The sequence below is a fragment of the Papio anubis genome, chromosome 6, assembly GCF_008728515.1.
Source record: "Papio anubis isolate 15944 chromosome 6, Panubis1.0, whole genome shotgun sequence".
Taxonomy (NCBI): Eukaryota; Metazoa; Chordata; class Mammalia; order Primates; family Cercopithecidae; genus Papio; species Papio anubis.
Genome location: NC_044981.1, coordinates 1523352 through 1549601, shown reverse-complemented (window position 1 = coordinate 1549601; position 26250 = coordinate 1523352). Strand labels below are relative to the sequence as shown.

General features: G+C 44.1%; 1 protein-coding gene across 2 annotated transcripts in view; it reads left to right on the top strand.

Annotated features, from left to right (window-relative positions):
• The window catches only part of GMDS (GDP-mannose 4,6-dehydratase), a 637149-nt gene that overhangs the window by 563752 nt on the left and 47147 nt on the right, over positions 1-26250 (top strand). Inside the window, exon 10 of one of the 2 annotated variants that reach the window (XM_021936583.2) lies at positions 21480-21729. The exons of the other annotated variant lie outside the window; for it this stretch is intronic. Within the exon in view, the coding sequence (XP_021792275.1) occupies positions 21480-21536 (57 nt within the window). The 3' untranslated portion in view covers positions 21537-21729. Of the gene's footprint in view, positions 1-21479; positions 21730-26250 lie in introns of those variants that run through there. 2 annotated transcript variants of the gene reach the window in all.

Below are 26250 nucleotides of genomic sequence, written 5' to 3'. Positions count from 1 at the left end.
AGCAAACAAAGAGCTATACTATTTGCATCATTGAAAACAGAAGAGTAATAACAATGCCAGGTACTGCTCTATTACTTTGTTTGTATGCTGTTTTTTGTTTTTGAGATGGAGTCTTGCTCTGTCACCCAGGCTGGAGTGCAGTGGCGCTATCTTGGCTTACTGCAACCTCTGCCTCCCAGGTTCAAGCAATTCTCCTGCCTCAGCCTCCCGAGTAGCTTGGATTACAGGCGCATACCACCACACCAGGCTAATTTTTTTGGTGTTTTTAGTAGAGATGGGGGTCTCACTATGTTGACCAGGCTGATCTCGAACTCCTGATCTCAAGTGATTTGCCCACTGGCCTCCCAAGTGCTGGGATTCCAGGCATGAGCCGCCACACCCAGCCTCCTCTATGACTTTTTAATTCAGGTGTCTCAGGTGCTTTACAAGGTGTTAATTAAGTCTACCTTTTTTTTTTTTTTAGGTGGGTAAATAGTTAAAAAAAAGGGGGGGAGGGAGCAGTTTTGTGTCATAAGTATTTGAAGGAGAAAAGCAACACTTAAGCCTGACATCATTGTGGCTTCAGTGACAGGTGACATTAACATAGGCACAGGTTTATAATTCTAAATGACAGCAGGAAGAGGATGAACAATTTACTATGTATATGTATTTGGTGCCAGGTGCTGGACTCGGTTTAACCCCCAGCTTTAATGAGGTATAATTTATTTTTTAAAAATCACCCACTTAGAGCGTACAACTTGACGAGTTTTGGCCATATACAGTTGTGTAACCATCACCACAGCCAAGACAGGACCATCTCCAACACCAGCAAAAAGCTCGCTCCTCCCACTTTGCAGTCCTGCCCCCAGCACCACCCCTTTTCCGGTCACTTAAGTTTAGAATGTTGTGTAAATGGAATCCTTCAGTGTGTGTCTTTTGTGCTTGCCTTCCTTTACCTGGCACAATGTCATTGAGATTTACCATGTTCCCCGGTGTGTCCGTTCGTTCCTTTTCATTGCTGAGTAGTCTTCCGTTCGTGTGGATGCAGTGCCGCATAGCCATGGCGGTTGGGTTGAAGCTCATTTGGGTTGTTTTCTTTGGCGATGATATGAACATTGCTGCTGTGGACATTTGCATTCACAGTTTGTGTGGACATATGTTTTTATTGCTCTGGATACATACGTTTGAGTGAGCCCACAGTTCATCTGGGAAGTATGTCTGTGGCCAGGCTCAGGCCGTTTCCCACAGCTGCTCTGCCCTGTTGCATTCCTACCAGCAACACGGGAGAGTTCCAGCCGCCCCACATCCTGGTGTTTACATACGGCTTCAGCGGATGCTCACACAGCACCGTGAAGTCACTACTACTGTTACTCCCACTTCACCAAGGAGGAAGCTGAAGCCTGAAAAGAGTGACTGGTATAAAGTACATAGCTGATAGAGGGCAGATCCAGGCCTACTGATGCCAAAACCCACCCTCTTTCTATTACAGTATAAAATGTGTTACGCTTCAAGTTAGAAAAATTTCTGTTGATAACCTAGAGGACATTAGGACAGGTGCGGTGTGATTACTTGAATGTCGAGGCCAAGAGCCTACTACTTCATCTCATGAATTATGAAAAGTTGAACGTGTCCAAGGGAACTTTCTAAATTAACTAAAAATCAAGTTTAGGAAAAACACGAGTGAGACAAAAGCACCTCTCATGTCTAAAGGTTTTTCCCCCAAATGAGTGCATCACATCATTTCTATGTAATAACCGATCCTCATCCTTGAAAGCCATGAGGGCAGTGGCCACATCCTATCTGCTAAAGCTGGGAGAAGATGGTGCATCAGACCCAGGATTTCTGGCCCTCTCAAACCGGCCTCCCACCAGTTTCTTGGGTTAAAATGAATTTTCCGTTGTGATAGGGCTTGAGGCAGATATCCTAAGACCTTTAAAACTAGAGCCGTCCACGCTGGGCACAGTGACTCACGCCTGTAATCCCAGCACTTTGGGAGGCCGAGGCCGGCGTATCATGAGGTCAGGAGATCGGGGCCATCCTGGCTAACATGGTGAAACCCCGTCTCTACTAAAAATACAAAAAACTAGCTGGGTGTGGTGGCAGGTGCCTGTAGTCCCAGCTACTCAGGAGGCTGAGGCAGGAGAATGGCATGAACCCTGGAGGAGGAGCTTGCAGTGAGCCAAGATGGCGCCACTGCACTCCAGCCTGGGCGACGGAGCGAGACTCTGACTCAAAACAACAAAACAAAACAAAACAAACAAATAAACAAACAAAAAAAAACTAAAGCCGTCCCTGAAGTAAAATGTGTGCTGGAGGAGCCAGTCCCAAAGAGACAGGATGTCAACATCCACATAGTGAGGCTCTCATGCTCACCCACGTACGTGGTTTTACCCCCGCTCCATGGCCCAGCCACGGGTCTTATATTGGGGGCCTCTAGGACCAACTAGGCCAACAGAAGTGCCTTCTTTAACTGAATTAAAATCATCAGCATCCAGGGAGGTCAGCAAATTTCACCCAAAAATCCAGATTTCGCTTTCTAAAGAAATGAAAGACCATCAGCACTGGGGCACATTCCTCACTGACTGGCCTGCCCGCCTGCCTAGCCCAGTGGGCACAGAGTCCCTGGTCTTCCCAGTGGCAATGGCACCAGCATGGCCAAAGGGCACAAGCCTCAATCTCTTTCATGTGAGCTGATCAGAAACGCCAGCAGTGGGGCTGAGCTTGGTAGCAGTGGAGGCCTGAGGAGGCGGGAACTGGCAGGGGAGCTTGTCTGGGCCCAGACGCTGTCACCTCTTTCTGTCTGAAGGTGTTATGAAGTGTACCTCTCTTTTGGGACATAGATTCCTTTTACTCCTTTCTTTGTATTTGTCATAAAATAAATTATAGAATAAAATAAATGAGTATCATCAAATTACTCGTAATTGCATCTACGTGGGAAGGTAAAACATAGGTATTTAACAAACATCAAAGTTTTGGAAGGAAAAGGCATTTCATAAATCTAGAGATACGCAATACTGAAGGCCAGGAGACTTATAAGTGAAGGTGCCATACCATGGAGCCAGGTCTTCTAAATCTAAATCTCATAATCTTTCCATATTAAAAAATAAAAAGAAGTCAGGCACAGTGGTTCACGCCTGTAATCCCAACACTTTGGGAGGCCAAGGCAGATGAATCACTTGAGCCCAGGAATTGAGACCAGCCTGGGCAACATAGCAAGACCTTGTCTCTATAAGAAATACAAAAATTAGCCGGACACCGTGGTGCATGCTTACAGTCCCATCTACTCAGGAGGCTGAGGTGGGAGGATCACCAGCATGCAGGGAGGTCAAAACTGCCGTGAGCTGTGGTCATGCCACTGCACTCCAGCCTTAGTGTGTTTCTGCACAAACACACTGAGTGGTGTTTTGAAAATCAGATTCACAGCATTCTCTTTAGCCACTTTCCAGCACTTTATGGTGGGGGTTGCTGGTGAGATCCCATGGCCCCTTTGCCTGGGGCTGTCGGGGAGGGGAGTTGGCAGATGCTACTCTCTGCCGGAGGCCTTCTCTGGCAGTCATAGACTGTTCCCACCGTGCGCCAGGTCTGCTGCCTGGTCCTCCTCACCTGGAGCCACACCAATTTCCATCTTGTCCTGAATGGCAGAGCTTTCATAATTTCTTACAACCTCAGATTCTGACTTCTATAGGGTCACTTTCTTGAGCCATTTTGGGACTGTAGATGCTAGGACACAGCAGATTGAAAAATAAGTGACATATTCAACCATGTAACAGAATCTGCAGTAAGATGTCACACATGGCAGCCAAGCAGAAGCTTTTATCACAGCCCAACAAGTACCAGCGTGTCTTGGTGGCAGGGTAGCAGGACACTGCCAGGAGGCAGGTGTGTAGACACAATCCTCTTCTGCATTGGCACATGCCCTGTGCTCATCACCTATCGGTGGGGGAGGTGTGTGTGTGTATATAGGTGTGTGTATTTGTAAGTGTGTGTATTTGTAGGTGTATGCATGTGTATGAGTGTGTTGTGCATTTGTGTATGTGTTAGCATGTGTATGTATATACGATGTATGTGAGAGTATATTTATGTGTTACTTCTTTGTATCCTCCTTGCCAAGGAGTCAACAGTAAATGTGAACTGTGAGAGAGAACAGACTAGTTGTGACATTCTGTCTCACCCACTGATGTGACTTTAGGAAACATTATCCAGGGTAACCTGTCATGAAAAGCTGCCTTTTAGGGCACTTATACCCATTTCAGAAATGGCAAGGGCTCTGGGCATCCACCAGGCACCAGGCCCTATTATAAGAAAACCCCTTTGCAGTCCTCTTTTTACAATTTGTTCAATAGTGAGAGGTAGCAACGTGCTAGCAGCCCTCGCTCTCGGCGCCTCCTTGGCCTTGGCGTCCACTCTGGCGGCGCTTGAGCCCTTCAGCCCTCCACGGCACCGTGGAAGCCCCTCTCTGGGCTGGCTGAGGCCAGAGCCGCCTCCCTCTGCTTGCCGGGAGGTGTGGAGGGAGAGGCGCAGGTGGGAACCGGGGCTGCACGCGGCACTCGCGGGCCAGTACGAGTTCCTGGCGGGCGCGGGTGCGGGCTCGGTGGGCCCTGCACACGGAACGGCCGGCCGGCGCTGCTGGCCCGGAGCAGTGAGGGGCTTAGCACCCTGGCCAGCAGCTGCGGAGGTTGCGCCGGGTCCCCCAGCAGTGCCGGCGGCACTGCACTCAAATTCTCGCCGGGGCTTAGTTGCCTCCCGGCGGGGCAGGGCTCGGGACCTGCAGCCCGCCACGTCTGAGCTCCCCGCCTGCCGCGGGCTCCCGCGCGGCTGGAGCCTCCCCGACAGGCGCCGCCCCCTGCTCCGTGGCGCCTGGTCCCATCGACAGCCCAGGGGCTGAGGAGTGCAGGCTGCGGACTGGCGGGCAGCTCCACCTGCAGCCCCGGTGCAGGATCCACTGGGTGAAGCCAGCTGGGCTCCTCGGAGAACTTTTATATCTAGCCAGAGGATCGTATGTGCACCAATCAGCACTCTGTCTAGCTCAGGGTTTGTAAATACACCAATCAGCACTCTGTGTCTAGCTCAGAATTTGTGAATACACCAATCAGTACTCTGTGTCTAGCTAACCTAGTGGGGACTTGGAGGACTAGCACTCTGTGACTCTGTGTCTAGCTCAAGGATTGTAAACGCACCAATCAGCACTCTGTCTAGCTCAGGGTTTGTAAAAACACCAATCAGCACTCTGTGTCTAGCTCAGAATTTGTGAATACACCAATCAGTACTCTGTATCTAGCTAACCTAGTGGAGACTTGGAGGACTAGCACTCTGTGACTCTGTGTCTAGCTCAGAATTTGTGAATACACCAACTGGTACTCTGTATCTAGCTAACTCTGTATCTAGCTAACTAGCACTCTGTGACTCTGTCTAGCTCAAGGATTGTAAGCGCACCAATCAGCACTATGCCCAAATGGACCAATCAGCTCTCTGTAAAGTGGACCAATCAACTCTCTGTAAAATGGACCAATCAGCAGGATGTGGGTGGGGCCAGATAAGGGAATAAAAGCAGGTTGCCGGAGCAGCCAGCGGCAACTCGCTTGGGTCTCCTTCCGGGTCATGGAAGGTTTGTTCTTTGCAATGAATCTTGCTGTTGCTAACTTTGTGAGTCCATGTTGTCTTTATGAGCTGTGGCACTCACCGCGAAGGTCTGCAGCTTCACTCCTGAAGCTAGCAAGACCACAAACCCCCCGGGAAAAGCGAACAACTTCAGACGCGCTGCTTTTAAGAGCTGTAACACTCATCAAGAAAGTCTGTAGCTTAGACCAGGAACCCACCAGAAGGAAGAAGCTCCAGACACATCTGAAAGTCGGAAGGAACAACCTGCGGACACACCATCTTTAAGAACTGTAACACCGCAAGGGTCCGTGGCTTTATTCTTGAAGTCAGTGCGACCAAGAACCCACCAATTCCAGACAAATTAGTGCACATGCTGGGCAAAGGCACTTACCAACCAAACCATTATGTGGCTTTGGTGGCCCAAGTGGTGCACCTGGAACGTATGCCATTCATGACACTTTGCCTTTATAAGCGCCTTTAACTCGAGGATCTCAAAAGGACTTAGCAGTATGACCTTGCGTGTCCTGGCTGGGCACCCAAGGGAGGCAGGCTGGAAGGCCCATGCCACTTTCAGTGTGAGAAGTCAGCCGCCGTGCAGGATCAAAACTCGCACCTGGCCTGCGCCCTCATTGGTGCGGTACTTTGGGAGGCAGAGGTATAAGAGGAGAACTAGCAATGTTGGCAGATGCTGATAGTTGGGGTCAGGATCCCAGAACATTTAAATTCTGACAGGGGTCAGGCCCCAGTTTATTTACTGTCGCTAAGCTCCCTGCCTGTCCTGTTCATTAACCTGACTGCTTAGAGTCATGTATGGATGGTTTGGAAGGTGCCATGAGGAAGCAGGTGCATGAAGGGTGCACATCAAGAATTCATGGTAGCGCAGAGAAATGCCTCATAAGTGAAGTTCATCTCAGAGGCCTGGTCTTTGAGTATGTGGATGCCTCTTTTCTTAGGCAGTAGAATTTCCTCTTTGTGACCAACTGAAAATATAATCTACAAAGTGAGCCTAGTTTCACTGTATAAGACTTAGCCTGATGTGTGAAATTATAGACTAGTTGAAATTAATGATCAATTTGGCAGGTATTTGTTCAATATGGCTATGACTTATCCAGGCTATGACATCCAAGAACAATATATTTCATTGTCGATCTTTTGTTTTCTTTCGCTTTTTTTTTTTCCCTCGTCTCCAGGAGACCAATTAATTGTTCAAAGGTAATATATAGAGATCTCAAGAGCATTTACTTTGGCATAGTCTCTCCCCCTTTGTGGTCTGACTAACAATAAAGCTAAAATTTGTTTTGTAATGACGGTTCCAGTTGGGCTGGAATTCCTTTGAAGTTCCTGAAGTTTGCTGTTGTGAGAGCTCAAAATATTATTTGACTGCAATAAAACACTCTGTGTATTCTCAAAATATGGTATACACTGAACTGTAACAACTTGCAAAACCAGAGTTCTCCTTCGAGGTGCCCTACCTGAGTGGAGTGCATCCACAGAGAGATGAGCTTCTCCCCACATCCATTTAGTGTTCAGTCATCATGGGCCACTCATGGATCTGAACCTTCTTACAAGGTCGATACCAACAAGTGTGAGGAGCAGAGAGCAAATTCAGCACAGAGCAGCATTAGCTGGGGCCCCCTGGCCTAGCCTGGTAATTAAGGTAGAGCACTGTGCCAGTTGTCGTTCAGCTTCTCAGTTCTTGCATCAGCTGACCTAAATTATTTAAGGATGTTGTCACCTCTAAATAAATATAGTCATTGTCCTGGTCTCTATTTATATTTTAAAACTCTTTCCCAACCCACCCCCGTAGCCTAAAACAATTCATATACTTCAGAAGAAGAGGGTGTCACAGGGCTATCTGCACAGGTTTGGATCCAGTGCCAACGTTAGCCTTCACACAAGTTACTGCTCCTCTGAGATGTAACTGTCTCCTGTATATCAGTGCCAAAGTATTTGATAACCACCATGTGTCTGCTCTCCACACAGGATTCACCAGCGCAGTGATGTCTTCCACTGTTTGCATAATAAATGTGAGTGTGTGAGAGAGAGGACTCTGTATGTATGCACATGTTTGGAGTTGCATAAATCTGAGAAGCAGTTTTTGTCTAGGATTGTTTCAGTAAATGGGACTCATTTCGTCAGTTTACTTTGCTATCAGAATCATATTCCGGGTATCAGAATGTGCTATGGCAGGTGCTTGTTTAAAACAAGTAGTAATATCCTTGTAATGTTTAGCAATACAGCGGACTGGTCTGTGTTCCATTACTTGTGTAAATGGAAATATGTAAAGCTTTTAAAAATAAGATTAAATGATCAAAAGAGATGCCTGTAAATATATTTTGGAATAGGAAATTACAGTAATTTATAATTGTGTCATGTGGAAAGATAATTACAAAATTTATTTTAATCTTTTATCACTGACTGAATCTTAAGTTAAAATGTTCTGCCTGGCATCCCGTCTAGTTTTTGCTGCTGTCCCTGCTTTATGTGTTACCTTTCCATGTTGATCTGAGTTGCATTTAGTTGAGGAGAAAAAAAAAAATCCATTGAACTCACTTCTGGTTCCAGCCCAACTTGTAAGGAGCAAGGAAGTTGTCACTCAGCCCCCACAACAAGAAGAAAGCCAAACAAACTGAAAATCAGCAGCTCTTCCTGGTTCCTTTAGTGAATCAAGGTCACCAGGGAACCTCCGCCCCTAAAATCAGAAAGATCGATGAATACAAAGAATCAGAGCTTGCCAGGAGCAACAACTGCCACTGGAGCCAGCCTTGGGTGGGAACTTTGGGAGGGTCATTGACTAATTGCTGCAGACTCGGTGTGGATTAGCTTCAGGGAAGACCTTTGTTAGGGAGAACAGAATCCTCTGGGTATATTTCAAAATGGTTACTTTTCTGCTCCTGCCAGAAGCACAGGGGATTTTTTCCTGATCTTCACCTTGAGAACCTACTAAGAGGTAAAACTCATGCAAGTTGTGGGGTTCCTCCCAAGGCTGGCCACCAAGAGATTTTTTCTCTCTCAAGCTAATAAAAACCAGAGCAGAAATTAATAGAAATGAAAACAGGAAATTACAAATATAGAAAATTAAAGAAATTCCATCACTATTAATCCCATCGATATTAGAAGGCGAACAAAGGAATGTTTTTTACTCAAATGTTTTTATTTATTTATGTTTTTTATTATACTTTATAAGTTCTAGGATATACTATACTTTATAAGTTCTAGGATACATGCGCACAACGTGCAGGTTTGTTACATATGTATACATGTGCCATGTTGGTGTGCTATACCCATTAACTGGTCATTTACACTGGGTATATCTCCTAATGCTAAACCTCCCCCCTCCTCCCACTCCACAACAGGCCCCGTTGTGTGATGTTCCCCGCCCTGTGTCCAAGCGTTCTCATTGTGCAGTTCCCACCTATGAGTGAGAACATGCTGTGTTTGGTTTTCTGTCCTTGCAATAGTTTGCTCAGAATGATGGTTTCCAGCATCATCCATGTCCCTACAAAGGACACGAACTCATCTTTTTTATGGCCGCATAGTATTACATGGTGTATATGTGCCACATTTTCTTAATCCAGTCTATCATTGATGGACATTTGGGTTAGTTCCAACTCTTTGCTATTGTGAATAGTGCCGCAATAAACATACATGTGCGTGTGTCTTTATAGCAGCATGATTTATAATCCTTTGGGTATATGTCCAGTAATAGGAATCGCCACACCGTCTTCCACAATGGTTGAACTAGTTTACAGTCCCACCAACAGTGTGAAAGCGTTCCTATTTCTCCACATCCTCTCCAGCACTTGTTGTTTCCTGACTTTTTAATGACCACCATTCTAACTGGTGTGAGATGGTATCTCATTGTGGTTTTGATTTGCATTTCTCTGATGGCCAGTGATGATGAGCATTTTTTCATGTGTCTGTTGGCTGCATAAATGTCTTCTTTTGAGAAGTGTCTGTACATACCCTTCACCCACTTTCTAATGGGGTTGTTTGATTTTTTCTTGTAAATTTGTTTAAGTTCATTGTAGATTCTGGATATTAGCCCTTTGTCAGATGGGTAGATTGCAAAAATTTTCTCCCATTCTGTAGGTTGCCTGTTCACTCTGATGGTAGTTTCTTTTGCTGTGCAGAAGCTCTTCAGTTTAATTAGATCCCATTTGTCACTTTTGGTTTTTGTTGCCATTGCTTTTGGTGTTTTAGACATGAAGTCCTTGCCCATGCCTATGTCCTGAATGGTATTGCCTAGGTTTTCTTCTAGAGTTTCTATGGTTTTAGGTCTAACATTTAAGTTTTTCATCCATCTTGAATTAATTTTTGTATAAGGTGTAAAGAAGGGATCCAGTTTCAGCTTTCTATATATGGCTAGCCAGTTTTCCCAGCACCATTTATTAAATAGGGAATCCTTTCCCCATTTCCTGTTTTTGTCAGATTTGTCAAAGATCAGATGGTTGTAGATGTGTGGTATTATTTCAGGGGGCTCAATTCTGTTCCATTGGTCTATATCTCTGTTTTGGTACCAGCACCATGCTGTTTTGGTTACTGTAGACTTGTAATATAGTTTGAAGTCAAGTGGCATGATGCCTCCAGCTTTGTTCTTTTGGCTTAGGATTGTCTTGGCAATGTGGGCTCTTTTTTGGTTCCATATGAACTTTAAAGTACTTTTGTTCCAGTTCTGTGAAGAAAGTCATTGGTAGCTTGATGGGGTTGGCATTGAATCTATAAATTACCTTGGGCAGTATGGCCATTTTCACGATATTGATTCTTCCTATCTATGAGCATGAAATGTTCTCTCATTTGTTTGTATCCTCTTTTATTTTGTTGAGCAGTGGTTTGTAGTTCTCCTTGAAGAGTTCCTTCACATCCCTTGTAAGTTGGATTCCTAGGTATTTTATTATATTTGTAGCAGTTGTGAATAGGAGTTCACTCATGATTTGGCTCTCTGTTTGTCTGTTTTTGGTGTATGGGAATGCTTGTGATTTTTGCACATTGATTTTGTATCCTGAGACTTTGCTGAAGTTGCTTATCAGCCTAAGGAGATTTTGGTCTGAGATGATGGGGTTTTCTAAATATACAGTCATGTCATCTGCAAACAGGGTCAGTTTGACTTCCTCTTTTCCTAATTGAATACCCTTTATTTCTTTCTCTTGCCTGATTGCCCTAGCCCGAACTTCCAACACTATGTTGAATAGGAGTGGTGAAAGAGGGCATCCCTGTCTTGTGCCAGTTTTCAAAGGGAATGCTTCCAGTTTTTGCCCATTCAGTATGATATTGGCTGTGGGTTTGTCATAAATAGCTCTTATTATTTTGAGATATGTCCCGTCAATACCTAGTTTATTGAGAGATTTCAGCATGAAGTGCTGTTGAATGTTGTCAAAGGCCTTTTCTGCATCTATTGAGATAATCATGTGGTTTTTGTCTTTGGTTCTGTTTATATGATGGATTACATTTATTGATTTGCCTATGTTGAACCAGCCTTGCATACCAAGAATGAAGCCAACTTGATCGTGGTGGATGAGCTTTTTGATGTGCTGCTGGATTCTGTTTGCCAGTATTTTGTTGAGAATTTTTGCATCAATGTTCATCAGGGATATTGGTCTAAAATTCTCTTTTTTTGTTGTATCTCTGCCAGGCTTTGGTATCAGGATGATGTTGGCCTCATAAAATGAGTTAGGGAGGATTCCCTCTTTTTCTATTGATTGGAATAGTTTCAGAAGGATTGGTACCAGCTCCTCTTTGTACCTCTGGTAGAATTCGGCTGTGAATCCATCTGGTTCTGGACTTTTTTTTGGTTGGTAGGCTATTAATTATTGCCTCAGTTTCAGAACCTGTTCTTGGTCTCTTCAGGGATTCAACTTCTTCCTGGTTTAGTCTTGGGAGGGTGTATATGTCCAGGAATTTATCCATTTCTTCTAGATTTTCTAGTTTATTTGCATAGAAGTGTTTATAGTATTCTCTGATGGTAGTTTATATTTCTGTGGGATCGGTGACAATGTCTCCTTTATCACTTTTTATTGCATCTGTTTGATTCTTCTCTCTTTTCTTCTTTATTAGTCTTGCCAGCGGTTGATCAATTTTGTTGATCTTTTCAAAAACCAGCTCCTGGATTCATTGATTTTTTGAAGGGTTTTTTGTGTCTCTGTCTCTTTCAGTTCTGCTCTTAGTTATTTCTTGCCTTCTGCTAGCTTTTGAATTTGTTTGCTCTTGCTTCTCTAGTTCTTTTAATTGTGATGGTAGGATATCAATTTTAGATCTTTCCTGCTTTCTCTTGTGGGCATTTAGTGCTATAAATTTCCCTCAACACACTGCTTTAAATGTGTCCCAGAGATTCTGGTATGTTGTGTCTTTGTTCTCATTGGTGTCAAAGAACATCTTTATTTCTGTCGTCATTTTGTTATGTACCCAGTAGTTATTCAGGAGCAGGTTGTTCAGTTTCCATGGTGTTGAGCGGTTTTTGAGTGAGTTTCTTAATCCTGAGTTCTAGTTTGATTGCACTGTGGTCTGAGAGACAGGTTGTTATAATTTCTGTTCTTTTGCATTTGCTGAGGAGTGCTTTACTTCCAACTATGTGGTCAATTTTGAAGTAAGTGCGATGTGGTGCTGAGAAGAATGTATATTCTGTTGATTTGGGGTGGAGAGTTCTGTAGATGTCCACTTGGTGCAAAGCTGAGTTCAATTCTTGGATATCCTTGTTAACTTTCTGTCTCATTGATCTGTCTAATGTTAACAGTGGGGTGTTAAAGTCTCCCATTATTATTGTGTGGGAGTCTAAGTCTCTTTGTAGGTCTCTAAGGACTTGCTTTATAAATCTTGGTGCTCCTTTATTGGGTGCATATATATTTAGGATAGTTAGCTCTTCTTGTTGAATTGATCCCTTTACCATTATGTAATGGCCTTCTTTGTCTCTTTTGATCTTTGTTGGTTTAAAGTCTGATTTATCAGAGACTAGGATTGCAACCCCTGCTTTTTTTTTTGTTTGTTTTCCATTTGCTTGGTAGATCTTCCTCCATCCCTTTATTTTGAGCCTGTGTGTGTCTCTGCACATGAGATGGGTCTCCTGAATACAACACAGTGATGGGTCTTGACTCTTTACCCAATTTGCCAGTCTGTGTCTTTTAATTGGAGCATTTAGCCCATTTACATTTAAGGTTAATATTGTTATGTGTGAATTTGATCCTGTCATTATGCTGTTAGCTGGTTATTTTGCTCATTAGTTGATGCAGTTTCTTCCTAGCATTGATGGTCTTTACAATTTGACATGTTTTTGCAGTGACTGGTACTGGTTGTTCCTTTCCATGTTTAGTGCTTCCTTCAGGAGCTCTTGTAAGCCAAGCCTGGTGGTGAAAGTATTTCTCCACATTTGTTTGTCTGTAAACAATTTTATTTCTTCTTCACTTATGAAGCTTAGCTTGGCTGGATATGAAATTCTGGATTGAAAATTCTTTTCTTTAAGAATGTTGAATACTGGCCCCCACTCTCTTCTGGCTTGGAGAGTTTCTGCCGAGAGATCTGCTGTTAGTCTGATGGATTTCCCTTTGTGGGTAACCCGACCTTTCTCTCTGGCTGCCCTTAACATTTTTTCCTTCATTTCAACTTTGGTGAATGTGACAATTATGTGTCTTGCAGTTGCTCTTCTCGAGGAGTATCTTTGTGGCATTCTCCGTTATTTCCTGAATTTGAATGTTGGCCTGACTCCCTAGGTTGGGCAAGTTCTCCTGAATAATATCCTGAGGAGTGTTTTCCAACTTGGTTCCATTCTCCCCGTCACTTTCAGGTACACCAATCAGACATGCATTTGGTCTTTTCACATAGTCCCGTATTTCTTGGAGGCTTTGTTTATGTCTTTTTACTCTTTTTTCTCTAAACTTCTCTTCTCGCTTCATTTCATTCGTTTGATCTTCAGTCACTGATACCCTTCCTTCCACTTGATCAAATTGGCTACTGAAGCTTGCACTTGCATCATGAAGTTCTCATGCCATGGTTTTCAGCTCCATCAGGTCATTTAAGGACTTCTCTACACTGTTTATTCTTGTTAGCCATTTGTCTAATCATTTTTCAAGGTTTTTAGCTTCTTTGCAATGGGTTCGAACATCCTCCTTTAGCTCAGAGAAGTTTGTTATTACCGATCGTCAGAAGCCTTCTTCTCTCAACTTGTCAAAGTCATTCTCTGTCCAACTTTGTTCCGTTGCTGGCAAGGAGCTGTGTTCCTTTGAAGGAGAAGAGTTGCTCTGATTTTTAGAATTTTCAGCTTTTCTGCACTGGTTTCTACCCATCTTTGTGGTTTTGTCTACCTTTTGTCTTTGATGATGGTGACGGACAGATGGGGTTTTGGTGTGGGTGTCCTTTCTGTTTGTTAGTTTTCTTCTAACGGTTGGGACCCTCAGCTGCAGGTCTGTTGGTGTTTGCTGGAGGTCCACTCCAGACCCTGTTTGCCTGGGTCACCAACGGAGGCTGCAGAACAGCAAATATTACAGAATGGCAAATGTTGCTGTCTGATCTTTCTTCTGGAAGCTTCCTCTCAGAGGGGCACCCGGCTGTATGAGGTGTCAGTTGACCCCTACTGGGAGATGTCTCCCAGTTAGGCTACTCGGGGGTCAGGGACCCACTTGAGGAGGCAGTCTGTCAGTTCTCAGATCTCAAACTCCATGCTGGGAGAAGCACTGCTCTCTTCAAAGCTGTGATAGGTTTAAGTCTGCAGAAGTTTCTCCTGCCTTTTGTTCAGCTGTGCCCTGCCCCCAGAGGTGGAGTCTGCAGAGGCAGGCAGGTCTCCTTGAGCTGTGGTGGGCTCCACCCAGTTGGAGCAGCTTTGTTTACCTACTCAAGCCTCAGCAATGGTGGACACCCCTCCCCCAGCCTCGCTGCCGCCTTGCAGTTTGATCTCAGACTGCTGTGCTAGCAGTGAGCGAGGCTCCGTGGGCATGGGACCCTCCGAGCCAGGCGCGGGATATAATCACCTGGTGTGCCATTTGCTAAGGTCGTTGAAAAAGCGCAGTACTAGGGTAGGAATGTCCCAATTTTCCAGGTACCGTCTGTCACGACTTCCCTTTGCTAGGAAAGGGAATTCCCCTACCCCTTGCGCTTCCCAGGTGAGGCAATGCCCCACCCTGCTCCATTGGCTGCACCCACTGTCCAACAAGCCCCAGTGAGATGAACCCGGTACCTCAGTTGGAAATGCAGAAGTCACTCGTCTTTTGCATCGCTCACGCTGGAAACTGCAGACTGGAGCTGTTCCTATTTGGTCATCTTGGACTAACAAAGAAATATTATGAACAACTCTAAACCGACAAATTTGATAATTTAAGTAAAATGGATCAATTCGTTTAAAGACTTACCTATCAAAGTTAACACAAGAAGAGACAGATAATCTGAATAAGCCTATATCTTTTAAAGAAATTGAATCAATAATTAATAACCTTCCAAAACAGAAAGAACAGGCTAGTTTCACTGATGATGAATTCTACCAAACATTTAAGGAAGAAATTATACCAATTCTCTACCATGTCTTCCAGAAAATATAAGCAAGGAGAAACTTCCTAACTCATTGTATGAGGCCAGCATTACCCTAACACCAAAACCAGACAAAGAAAGGAAAATTAGTATCTCTTATGAACATAGATGCAGAAAATTCCAGCAGAATATTAGCAAATTAGATCAGGCTGGTTGTAGTGGCTCACGCCTGTAATCCCAACACTTTGGGAGGCCGAGGTAGGTATATCACCTGAGGTCAGGAGTTCAAGACCAGCCTGGCCAAGATAGTGAAACCCCATCTCTACTAAAAATACAAAAACTAGCTGGGCGTAGTAGCAGGCACCTGTGGTCCCAGCTACTCAGGAGGCTGAGGCACAAGAATCACTTGAACCAGAGAGGCAGAGGTTGCAATGAGCCGACATCATCCCACTACACTCCAGCCTGGGTCGTAGAGTGAGACCCTGTCTTAAAAAACAAAACAAAACAAAAGAATATTAGCAAATTAAATCTAACTGTGTATAAAAGGAATTGTATACAATAACCAAGTGGGACCTATTCCAGGTATGAAGGGCTGGTTCATCATTAGACAGTCAAGTAATACCCATCACATCAACAGGCAAAGAAGGCAAATCAGATGAGCATATCAATAGGTCTAGGGAAAAAATGACAAAATCAAACCACCTGCATGATTAAACATTTAAAACCAACTCTCAACAAATTCGGAGTAGAGGGTACCTTCCTTAACTTGATACAGAACATCTATTTAAAAATCTACAGCTAACATTATACTTTTTTTTTTGTTTTGAGATGGAGTCTCGCTCTGTCACCCAGGCTGGAGTGCAGTGGTGCCATCTGGGCTCACTGCAAGCTCCGCCGCCCGGGTTCATGCCATTCTCCTGCCTCAGCCTCCCGAGTAGCTGGGACTACAGGTGCCCGCCACCACGCCTGGCTAATTTTATGTATTTTTAGTAGAGACGGCGTTTCACCATGTTAGCCAGGATGGTCTTAATCTGCTGACCTTGTGATCCACCTGCCTCAGCCTCCCAAAGTGCTGAGATTACAGGTGTGAGCCACCATGCCCAGCCGGCTAACATTATACTTGATGGTGACAAACTAGATGCTTTCCCCCAAGATGAGGAACAAGGCAAGGATGTCCCTTCTTTCACCACCAAGATTCAGTGTTGTACTGGAAGTCCTTGCTAATACAATAATATAAGAAAAAGAATAAAAGACATGCAGATTGGGAAGGAAGAAATAACACTGTCTTTGTCTTTCACAAGCGACATGTTGGTCTATATAGAAAATCCCGAAGGAACAACCAAAAAAAAAAAATCCTGTAACTAATTTATAACAAGATTGCAGGATACAAACTTAATATACAACAGATAGTTGTTTTTCTATATTCTAACAATGAACAAGTGCAATTTGAAATCTAAAACAATGTGTTAGCACTTTGGGAGGCTGAAGCGGGTGGATCACCTGAGGTCAGGAGTTCGCAATCAGCCTGACCAACATGGAGAAACCCCATCTCTACTAAAAATACAAAATTAGCCAGGCATGGTAGTGTGCACCTGTAATCCCAGCTACTTGGGAGGCTGAGGCAGGAGAATCGCTTGAACCTGGGAGGCAGAGGTTGCAGTGAGCCGAGATCGCGCCATTGCACTCCAGCCTGGGCAACAAGAGCAAAACTGTGTCTCAAAAAAGAAAAAAAGAAAGAAATTTAAAACAATGGAATTTACATTAACACCCCCCAAAAAAGAAATAGTTGTAAGTCTAAAAAATTATGTATAAGATCTATATGAAGGGCCAGCCACGTTGGCTCACACCTGGAATTCCAGCACTTTCAGAGGGCAAGGCAGGTAGATTGCTTGAGCCCAGGAGTTCAAGACCAACCTGGGCAACATGGTAAAACTCCATCTCTATTAAAAAAAAAAAAATTAGCTGGGCATCCCAGCTACATGGGAGGCTGAGGTGGGAGAATAGCTTGAGCCTGGGAGGTTGAGGCTACAGTGAGCTGTGTGAATGCATCACTGCACTCCAGCCTGGGCGACAGAGCAAGACTCTTTCTCAAAAAAAAAAAAAAAAAAAAAGAGAGAGAGAGAGAGTTGATGAGTGGAACTTCAGAAAAAGTAAAAACTTCTGCTCCATGAAAGACACTGTTAAGACAGTGAAAAGACAAGTCAAGACTGGGAGAAGAAGCTTTGCAATACACATATCTGGTAAAGGACTGATTATCTAGAATATACAAGGAACTCTTAAAACTCAACCACCAGAAAATGAACAACCTGATTTTAAAATGAGCTAATAGACACCTCACCAAAGAAGATATACAGATGGCAAGTAAGTTTATGAAAATACGCTCAGCATCATATGTCACTAGGGAATTTAAAACAACCATGAGATACCACTACAAACCTACTAGAGTGGCAGAAGGTTAGAATACTAACACCAAATGCTGACTAGGGTGAGGAGCAACAGGAACTCCTATTGATTGCTAGTGGGAATGCAGAAGATACAGGCAGTTTGCAGGAATATTTGCAATTTCATGAAAAGCAAAATGGTTTCACTACAACCAATGGTTTCACTGCACAATCAGCAACCTTGCTGCTATGTATTTACCCAATTAAGTTGAAAATATGTCCTCAGAAAAACCTGCGCATAGATGTTTCTAGCAGCATCATTCATAATCAACCTAAACTGGAAGCAAGCAAAACATCCTTGTAGTGGATCAATTGTGTATATTCATACGATGGAATGCTGCTCAGTGATGAAAGGAAAGGCGCTCTCAAGCCATGAAAAGCCATGGAGGAACCTTAAATGCATGTTGCTCAATGAAAGAAGCCAATCTGAAAAAGCTGAATACTGTATAATTCCAACTATATTACATTCTGGGAATGGCAAAACTATGGAGAGAGTTAAAAGATCAGTGTTTGCTCAGGGTCCGGGGGAGGGATAGAGGAAGAGCACAGGGGGCTTTTACGGCAGCAAAACTATTCTATATGATATAGTAATGGTGGACACATGACATTATATGTTTCTCAGAATCTGTAGACTCATGCCATAGAGGGAACCCTAATGTAAAATCTATGGACTTTAGGTAATAATAATCAATATCAGTCCATCAGTTATAACAAATATAACACTCTAAGGTACATTGTTAATAGGGGAAATTGTGCAGGAGTGGGATGGAGGAAAGCTCCCATGAGAACTCTCTGTACTTTCTGTGTAGTTTTTCTGTAAAGCTAAAACTGCTCTAAAACTACTGTCTATTAAAAAAAAAAAAAAAAAAAAAAAAAAAAAAAAAAGCCCTTTGGTAACCTAACTGAGGAGAAATCACAGTCAAAGTTGGAAAAAACTGAGTCTCATCATGCCAAAAAAGTAGTGGGATGGAGGGGAAGGGATGTGGTCCCCTGGTCACTTGGCCCTGCAATTTGTGGAACTAAGCAGCCACAGCGTTGTGCAGGCATCAGGCAGCTGAGGATAAGCAGGCTGGACGGCCTGAGATATTAGAAAACAGAGCTGGCATTGGTGATTGTCTGAAACTGGAGAGGCCTCTCTGAGATCTTAAACCTCATCTCTTCTCAACGAAGTTCAAGCCACTGGTGGCCCTCCTTGGTCCACTGCCAGCTGCTGTTGGCTGATCAATGTTTGTTTCATGCTGTTTGAAAATACAGTATAGACTTCGGAATTGGGTAGCATTTCCAACCCCGCTGAAATGCCCGGCCGGGAGTGGTGGGAGTGCACAGCCAACAGTAAGATGTGTCTTTTGTCACATCCAGAAAGGACACCAGGGAGTGCCTTCCCTCCAGCCCTGTGACATCTCCAGCATCTGACTAGCATCTCAGGGCAGTTTCTTAAGAAAGCGTCAGAAGATGCAGCATCAGACAGAGCACAGTTAACCCCAGAATTTTGCATCACCGCTGTTCCATTGCCTGGTGGGGTGCTTAGTTTCTCTGGCAGCCCTATGTGAATAGGAGGGTTTTCACTTTCGGGAAAGGTACCCAGTCTGGTGGTGATGAAATAGGTTTTCTCTCTGTACTCCCAGGTGAACCCTCTGCAGTCTGCCATTTCTTGGAATCCTCTTAACCCATCTTAGAATTATCTCCCAGCATCAGATTTTGCTTATTAAGGAAACCAGGCATTGTGAAATGCCCCTTTCTACACTAATCTGAAAGACAGAAATAGTGGCAGAGAATGTTAGACATAGAGCTGGAAATTTCAGAGACTTTTGTTTCGAAGAATCATCACTCTCCTGCAGGAACTGCACAAAACACTTGGTCCCTGTGTGCACATGCCTGCACACACAGAGAGAGGCCCTAATCAGTGGCTCATGGACAGCCTTCTATCACAGCTACCCGCTTTTCTCTATTACCTTCCCTTCTCTTCCACTCCATGTTTCTCCTGACTCTCATTCACGCATCATGGCTTGGGCGCTTGGGCTGCCTTTTTCATTTGGGACAACATGGCGCAGCAATGGCCTCAAGTTTGTCAGAACCTCTCAAATACCCTACAGTCGTCATCTTTGAAGCCAGACCCAAATGTGGTTGTCTTGGTGATTACTGGGCATTGTCTAATCCAGGAAAAAACACTCTTTTGTAATGGATCTGCAGTTTTGCCATTTTAAAATTTATTGGGTTGATGCAAAAATAATCGCAATTTTTGCCATTAAAAGTAATGGCAGAAAGTAATTAAAAATAGTCCAGGCACAGTAGCTCACGCCTGTAATCCCAGCAATTTGGGAAGCTGAGGCGGGCAGATCACGAGGACGAGAGATTGAGGCCATCCTGGCCAACATGGTGAAACCCTGTCTCTATTAAAAATACAAAAATTAGCCAGATGTGATGGTGCACACCTGTAGTCCCGACTACTCAGGAGACTGAGGCAGGAGAATCACCTGAACTGGGGGGGGCAGAGGTTGCAGTGAGCCGAGATCGCACCACTGCACTCCAGCCTGGCAACAGAGTGAGATTCTGTCTCAAAACAAAACAAAAAAAGTAATTAAAAGTATGGCAAACACCGAGATTACTTTTGCACCAACCTTAATATCTTATACATACTTAGGAATGGACACAGCACTTTCCTCTCAAATTCTCGGAATGATGTCATTGATTCCGTGTTTCTACATATTTACTTGGTGGTTTACATTTATATACATTGTGACCCTAAACCCAGAAAATCATAATGCCTTTTAGTAGAGTAGCCTTTTGTGGTGGGGTGTGTGGGGGTGGGTGTTGTTTTGGCCTGATCCCAAAAGCAAGGCATTCACCTCCTGATGATTGTGAGGCTTCCCGGAGAGCACCCCAGCCGGGGAGCAGTCTTCAGTCGCTGCTTCCTGTAAACAGGGCACCGAGTGAGAAGCAGCCTCCTGAACACATGCACCAACATGAATGTGTCTGTAAACTCCTAATGGAGAGTGATAAGCCTGCCACCAGACTCTGAAGAGCTGGCATCTTTGTAGGTCACAGGTTGCGGAGAAAGGTAAGCTCAGTGCGCTGATTGACACTTGGAGCAGTTACATTGTTCTGCAGCCTTCGGGGGTTACTGTGGTTTGCAGGGGAGCTGCCATCAGATCTTTGCCTGAGACTGTAGGCTCAAGCCTTCTGAAGGCCCCCACAGTCACTGCAAGGGGAGCAACATGGAAATGAGCTTCATTGTCTAGAATTTCGAAAAGCCCTGCAGCTATGGGGTGACAGCAAAACTCTGAGCAAAAGTCCGGGCGAGCAGGGAACGATGAACAACTTGTAAGAGGCGTGGTTCATTGAATCCAGCCTCAGAGCAAGAGTTTTCATGTTTTCAGAATGAAGGTGCATTTTTAAAAAACGTACTAGGTATTTACCCCAGGCCATGGTTTGACCTGCAGATGACTTCAACTTTTGGAACTATGGAATGCAGAATGAAAACTGAAAGTATAGCTGGAAACAAAAGGCACAAGAAGATGGTTATCTTTCTCTCTAGCACTACTGAACTATTACCTTAGGAAGAATATATTTAGAGCATGGAAGTCTATTAACTGTTCCTCATTTTAAATGTTATTTTTAATTACAGAGCCACTTAGAAAATATTCTAGCTTTTCATGTTAGTGTTTTCTTCTCTTTCTTATCCCAGTGTAGATAAGCCAATTTCTTTTACATATCTGAGCTGCTCATTAATTAAGAAAAACTCAGCATTAGTAACCATTCATGATTCCTCAGAAACACGAAATTCCACATTCCAGCATGTGTTACATTAAGTGGAAAAGATTTGTCTAATTACTAGAAAGTTTCCTAAAGCATGCTGTCCTCACAGTTCAGGTGAAAAAACAAAACAAAACAAAAAAAACAAACTTGATTTTGAAGTAGGTCTTTCAAATCAGGGCAAGAAAAATATTACTTCTGAAACTCGTATGCAACACCTGTAACCAGTGCATCCCTTCTTGTCTCTGGTCCTCATTACAGTCATTTCACACCCTCTCACCCGCTTATCCCGGAAGGCTGCTGGGCAGAAGTCCCTGAGCTGCTGGCACCATGGAGAGGAGTTGAGGGGCTGGGGCAGTGCCGTGCATGCGTGCAGCTCTCTTACTTGAGGCTTCCAGGAGACCTGATGGATTTCAAAACATTGTTCAAGATCTCCCTTCGTTGGTGACACCAGGATATTCATGTGGAACCCACCCAGCACCCCCCGACCACCTCCCTTCCCAAGGAAGCCATCATGGGACAGGCGGTGACAGCTTTTTTATTTTTTTGTTTATTTATTTATTTTTTGAGACAGAGTCTCGCTCTGCTGCCCAGGCTGGAGTGCAGTGGCACGATCTCGGCTCACTGCAAGCTTCACCTCCTGGGTTCACGCCATTCTCCTGCCTCAGCCTCCCGAGTAGCTGGGACCACAAGTACCCGCCACCACGCCCGGCTAATTTTTTGTATTTTCGGTAGAAACGGAGTTTCACCGTGTTAGCCAGGATGCTCTCGATCTCCTGACCTCATGAGCCACCCGCCTCAGCCTCCCAGAGTGTTGGGATTACAGGCGTGAGCCACCGCGCCCGGCCAGCTTTTTTTTTATTAGATGGAGTCTCATCTCGCTTTTTCACCTAGGCTGGAGTGCAGTGGCACCATCTCTGCTCGCTCCAACCTCCGCCTCCCAGGTTCAAGTGATTCTCCTGCCTCAGCCTCCCTAGCTGCTTTGATTACAGGCATGTGCCATCACACCTGGCTAATTTTTGTATTTTTAGTAGAGATGGAGTTTCACCATGTTGGCCAGGCTGGTCTTGAACTCCTGACCTCAAGTGATCCGCCTGTCCCAGCCTCCCCAAGTGCTGGGATTACAGGTGTGAGCCACTGTACCCAACTGGTGACAGCTCTTGATGCCAAACCCCTGCTTGAACACAGAGGCATCTGATCTGCTGTGAAGTGCTGCAGCACGTGGCAATCTCATTTTCAGCACCCCCATTTTTAATATGTGTCTCTATTTACATGACGTAGGAAGGTGTCATCCACAAAGTGCGTTTTTCTCTCTAAACAAACATTTCATACATTTATTGAATCCTCAAAATGGGAAGAACCTCAGAGATGACTGACTGTGAAGCGTATCCCGGAGAGTGTGTGTGCCTCCAGAGTGTAGACTCAGGATAGTGGAGCCTGAACGAATCCCAGAGGCCATCTCCTCTGAAGTGCATGCTTGGCTGAGAAGGCTAAGCCCCAAAGAGGCCCCTGAAATTCCCAAAAAGCACACCAGATTATGATAGCCAACCCTCACCCCAGCCTGCCCAACCCTGCTTTGCACTTTTTTCCATTATCGTATGAAATTAATGTCTTCTGTCTCTTTCTTCCAGAGAAAAATTATAATAATTCTTTTAATCAGGGTAGCAAGACATTTGACAAAATTTTCTTAGACCTTGGCATTAGATTTTAATGTTGCAGAGAGTTTTTCACTAGTGAAAACAGTATTGACATAAGTTAGAAATAGATTCCATTCAGGTCTGTGAGTCTTCGCTAATTCCAGGGTCTGTCAAGTTCAGTGTAAAAGTCCCTTTGGCATCTCACTGGCTCTGTTCTCCTGAGCTGATACCTTGGTACTTGTTTGATTTGGCCAGAATTGCATGATGTGTTGCTTTGTATATACATCTTTACACATATTTCAAGAAAGTTTATTTCTAAATTCATAGCATTGTTTTCTTCCCCTTAATGGAGAATGTTCTGTTTTAATGTTTCGGCTCCTTTTTATTTTCTCTGTGTGATTGTGTGTGTGTGTGTGTGTGTGTGTGTGTGTGTTTTAGACAGAGTCTCACTCTGTTGCCCAGTCTGGAGTGCAGTAGTGTGGTCTCAGCTCACTGTAAACTCCAACTCCCAGGCTCAAGTGATTCTCCTGCCTCTGCCTCCCAAGTAGCTGGGATTACAGGCGTGCGCCACCACACCTGGCTAATTTTTGTATTTTTAGTAGAGACGGGGTTTCACCATGTTGGCCAAGCTGGTCTCAAACTTCTGACCTCAGGTGATCTGCCCACCTTGGTCTCCCGAAGTGCTGGGATTACAGGCATGAGCCACTGTGCCCGGCCCGCAGTGTCTCTTAAAATATTTACATTTTCTACCTAATTTTTATAATTTGCAATTTATTATTCAAAGGCCTTTTTATCTTACTGATAAGATATATTACAAAGTCATTTCTGTAAGAGTTTATAAATCTTAAACATTTATTTGTTCCCCAGTGTCCTGTTTTAGCATTTTAACAGAAAGTAACAGTCTCCTACTTATTTGGAAACTCAGTCACAAAGTAACTGAATAAACTTTTTATACAAAGCAAAAAAAGAAAAAAGTAAACACTTCTAAGATCAGCCTTCTCTTTTGAAATACCTTTACACTGAGGTATATTTATTTACAAAAGACAAATATATGCTTACATTTTATAGAACATCTAAGTTTTATTGAAATATGAGCAAATCAGTAGCCATGTACAGTTGCCCCCTTCGTTCACCCTGGGACTTGTGCATCGGCCAGACTCCCGGGACGTCAGCTGCGTGCGGCGTGCGGAGAACTGCGATCTCATTGTCTGAATTATCTGAAATGTTTGAATGCGGAGAGGGTCCTACTCTTCATTAGAAAGAAACTTAACCAGTACCATAAATATGTCCAAGTCCTCTTAAAAAGTCCAATTTACTGATATGTGGGGCACATTTTTTTCATTTTTAAAAAGTTGGAATGGCCACCTTAAAGCAAACATTTGAGAAAGAAGAAAAACAATACAAATATATTACTTAGAAAACAATACAAAAGTGTCTCAGACCAAAAAAATAAAAAAAAATACGAAAGTGCCCATTCCATGTTGCCATTAGACCAACCAGTCTTCAGACAGGACTGTCGCCATCAATTTTTCATTTTTAAAGGATTTTAATTCTTTCAGCATGCTCATATGGTTTTCTAAAGCCCCAGATACCCAGCAAATCCCCTTGGTGTTGTAAGACAAGATTGCTGTTAAAAAATGTTTAGGCTTAGTCAGCTTCTTCTCACTGCTGACTTCACGAGGGGCTCTGGGAAATAGTGTTTATACTGAGCTTAAATTGATAGGGCAGGTTTAATGCAACTGGGTCAAAGGTACAACTGCTTAGCTGGGCTCATCAACCACTCAGGTTTCAGCATGGGTTTATAAAGAGCAGTCTGTAATGATAACATCTGGCTGCTTGAGCGTGACTGCATTTTGCCTACTATGATTGAATGGAATTTAATGGTGGGAGGAGAAAAGCTGGGGCAATTTCATTCTTGAGTTATGGTTCTAGATAGATAAGGCAAAATGGTAGACTTTGATCAGTCTGAGCCCGGCCATCTCGCAGTTGGCTTAACAGACCTGCTTCTTCTATAGAACCCTGCCGTCACCACTCTCAAAGACAGCTGCCCTCACTGGGTCCATGGTAGGGGCATGGGGTGGGCCCAGCTGCTCTGGGCTCATGTGTGTCTGCATACCAGGCCTCGTCTTTGGCCTTGCTCTTCTCACTGAGTTCTGACTTGTTGCTCTGTGAAGCCTGCGAAGGTCCTAGCACTCAGCAGAAAACACGGTGCCCGTCTCCCAGAGGGTGCTCCATTAATGGGAGAGTTGATTCCATTCACTGCTGGACAGAAAGTGGATAGAAAGCCAGTGCCAAGCTGAGTTCAGGCTGTCAAAGAGAGGAAGTGAAGAAGTTAGTTCCCAGTCTCCACCATCGTTCCACTTAGAAGGACACTGTGACCTTCAGGATCAAAAATGTAAATGTGTCGTAAGTCAGCTGTAGACGTTACAGGAGAAGCCTACTACACAACACCTCCAGAGAGGAAGCAATTTAAACCATAGCTCCGGATCCCAAGGGTCCTTTTCGTTCTGTGGAAACTCAATCATTCCATTAGTGATCACACAACCGTCATGTGAAAACCTGACTGTATAATTTCATATTGCTTACGGTCTTTTATAGTCTTCTCAACTTTACCTTTGGATCATTGAGTGTATAACTTTTAAATTTGCAAGAACTTTTAATATAAACAAGTAGGTAGGCGAACAGGCAGGAATTTACCTCCCTGGTGTAACTAGGCTGAGAGAATAGAGGAAGGGTCAGGGCCGTACACTTGGCACTTAACCATGTTTCCTCCATAAAGAAGAAATATTCTTGGTCTTGTGCATCCTCAGGACCAACAGGAGAGGAACCATAGCCCACCAGATCCACACTGTAAAACAAAGACGACAGAGAAAAGGAGGGGACGCAGGTACTGGGGTGCAGGGGAGAGGATGCTGGGCAGAGCAGGACTCCCGTCTCTAGGATCTGAGAGCTACTTGACCCTCAGGGACTCTCACGGCCTTAGCTGCTTCATCCATAACAAGGGGCAAATGCCTAATCAATTCACTTCCCATATACTCAGCCCGATTATGTGAAAGCCCTTCTGTAGACCAGAAGCCCTGCGTGAATGGAAGTGTCACTGTCACTCCTCCACTGATGACCCACTTGGCTGAACTCTGTTAATGTGCCCAGAGGTCAAGTTTGACTCCTCCAAGTCACTGAAATTAAAAATACGGTCTCCAAAAGGAAATAGTCTACGTATTATAGGACTCAACTTGGCTACCAAATCCAAACCTGCCAGATATAGTAAGGTGACATTTAGAAAGCAGTTCTTATTTGAGCTCAGGAGAGCTTTTTCTCACAGCAAGCTTCCTTGCAGCCTTAAGACATGATGATATGTACACAGACCCTGTTCTTTTAGGGCTGTTTAGTTATTA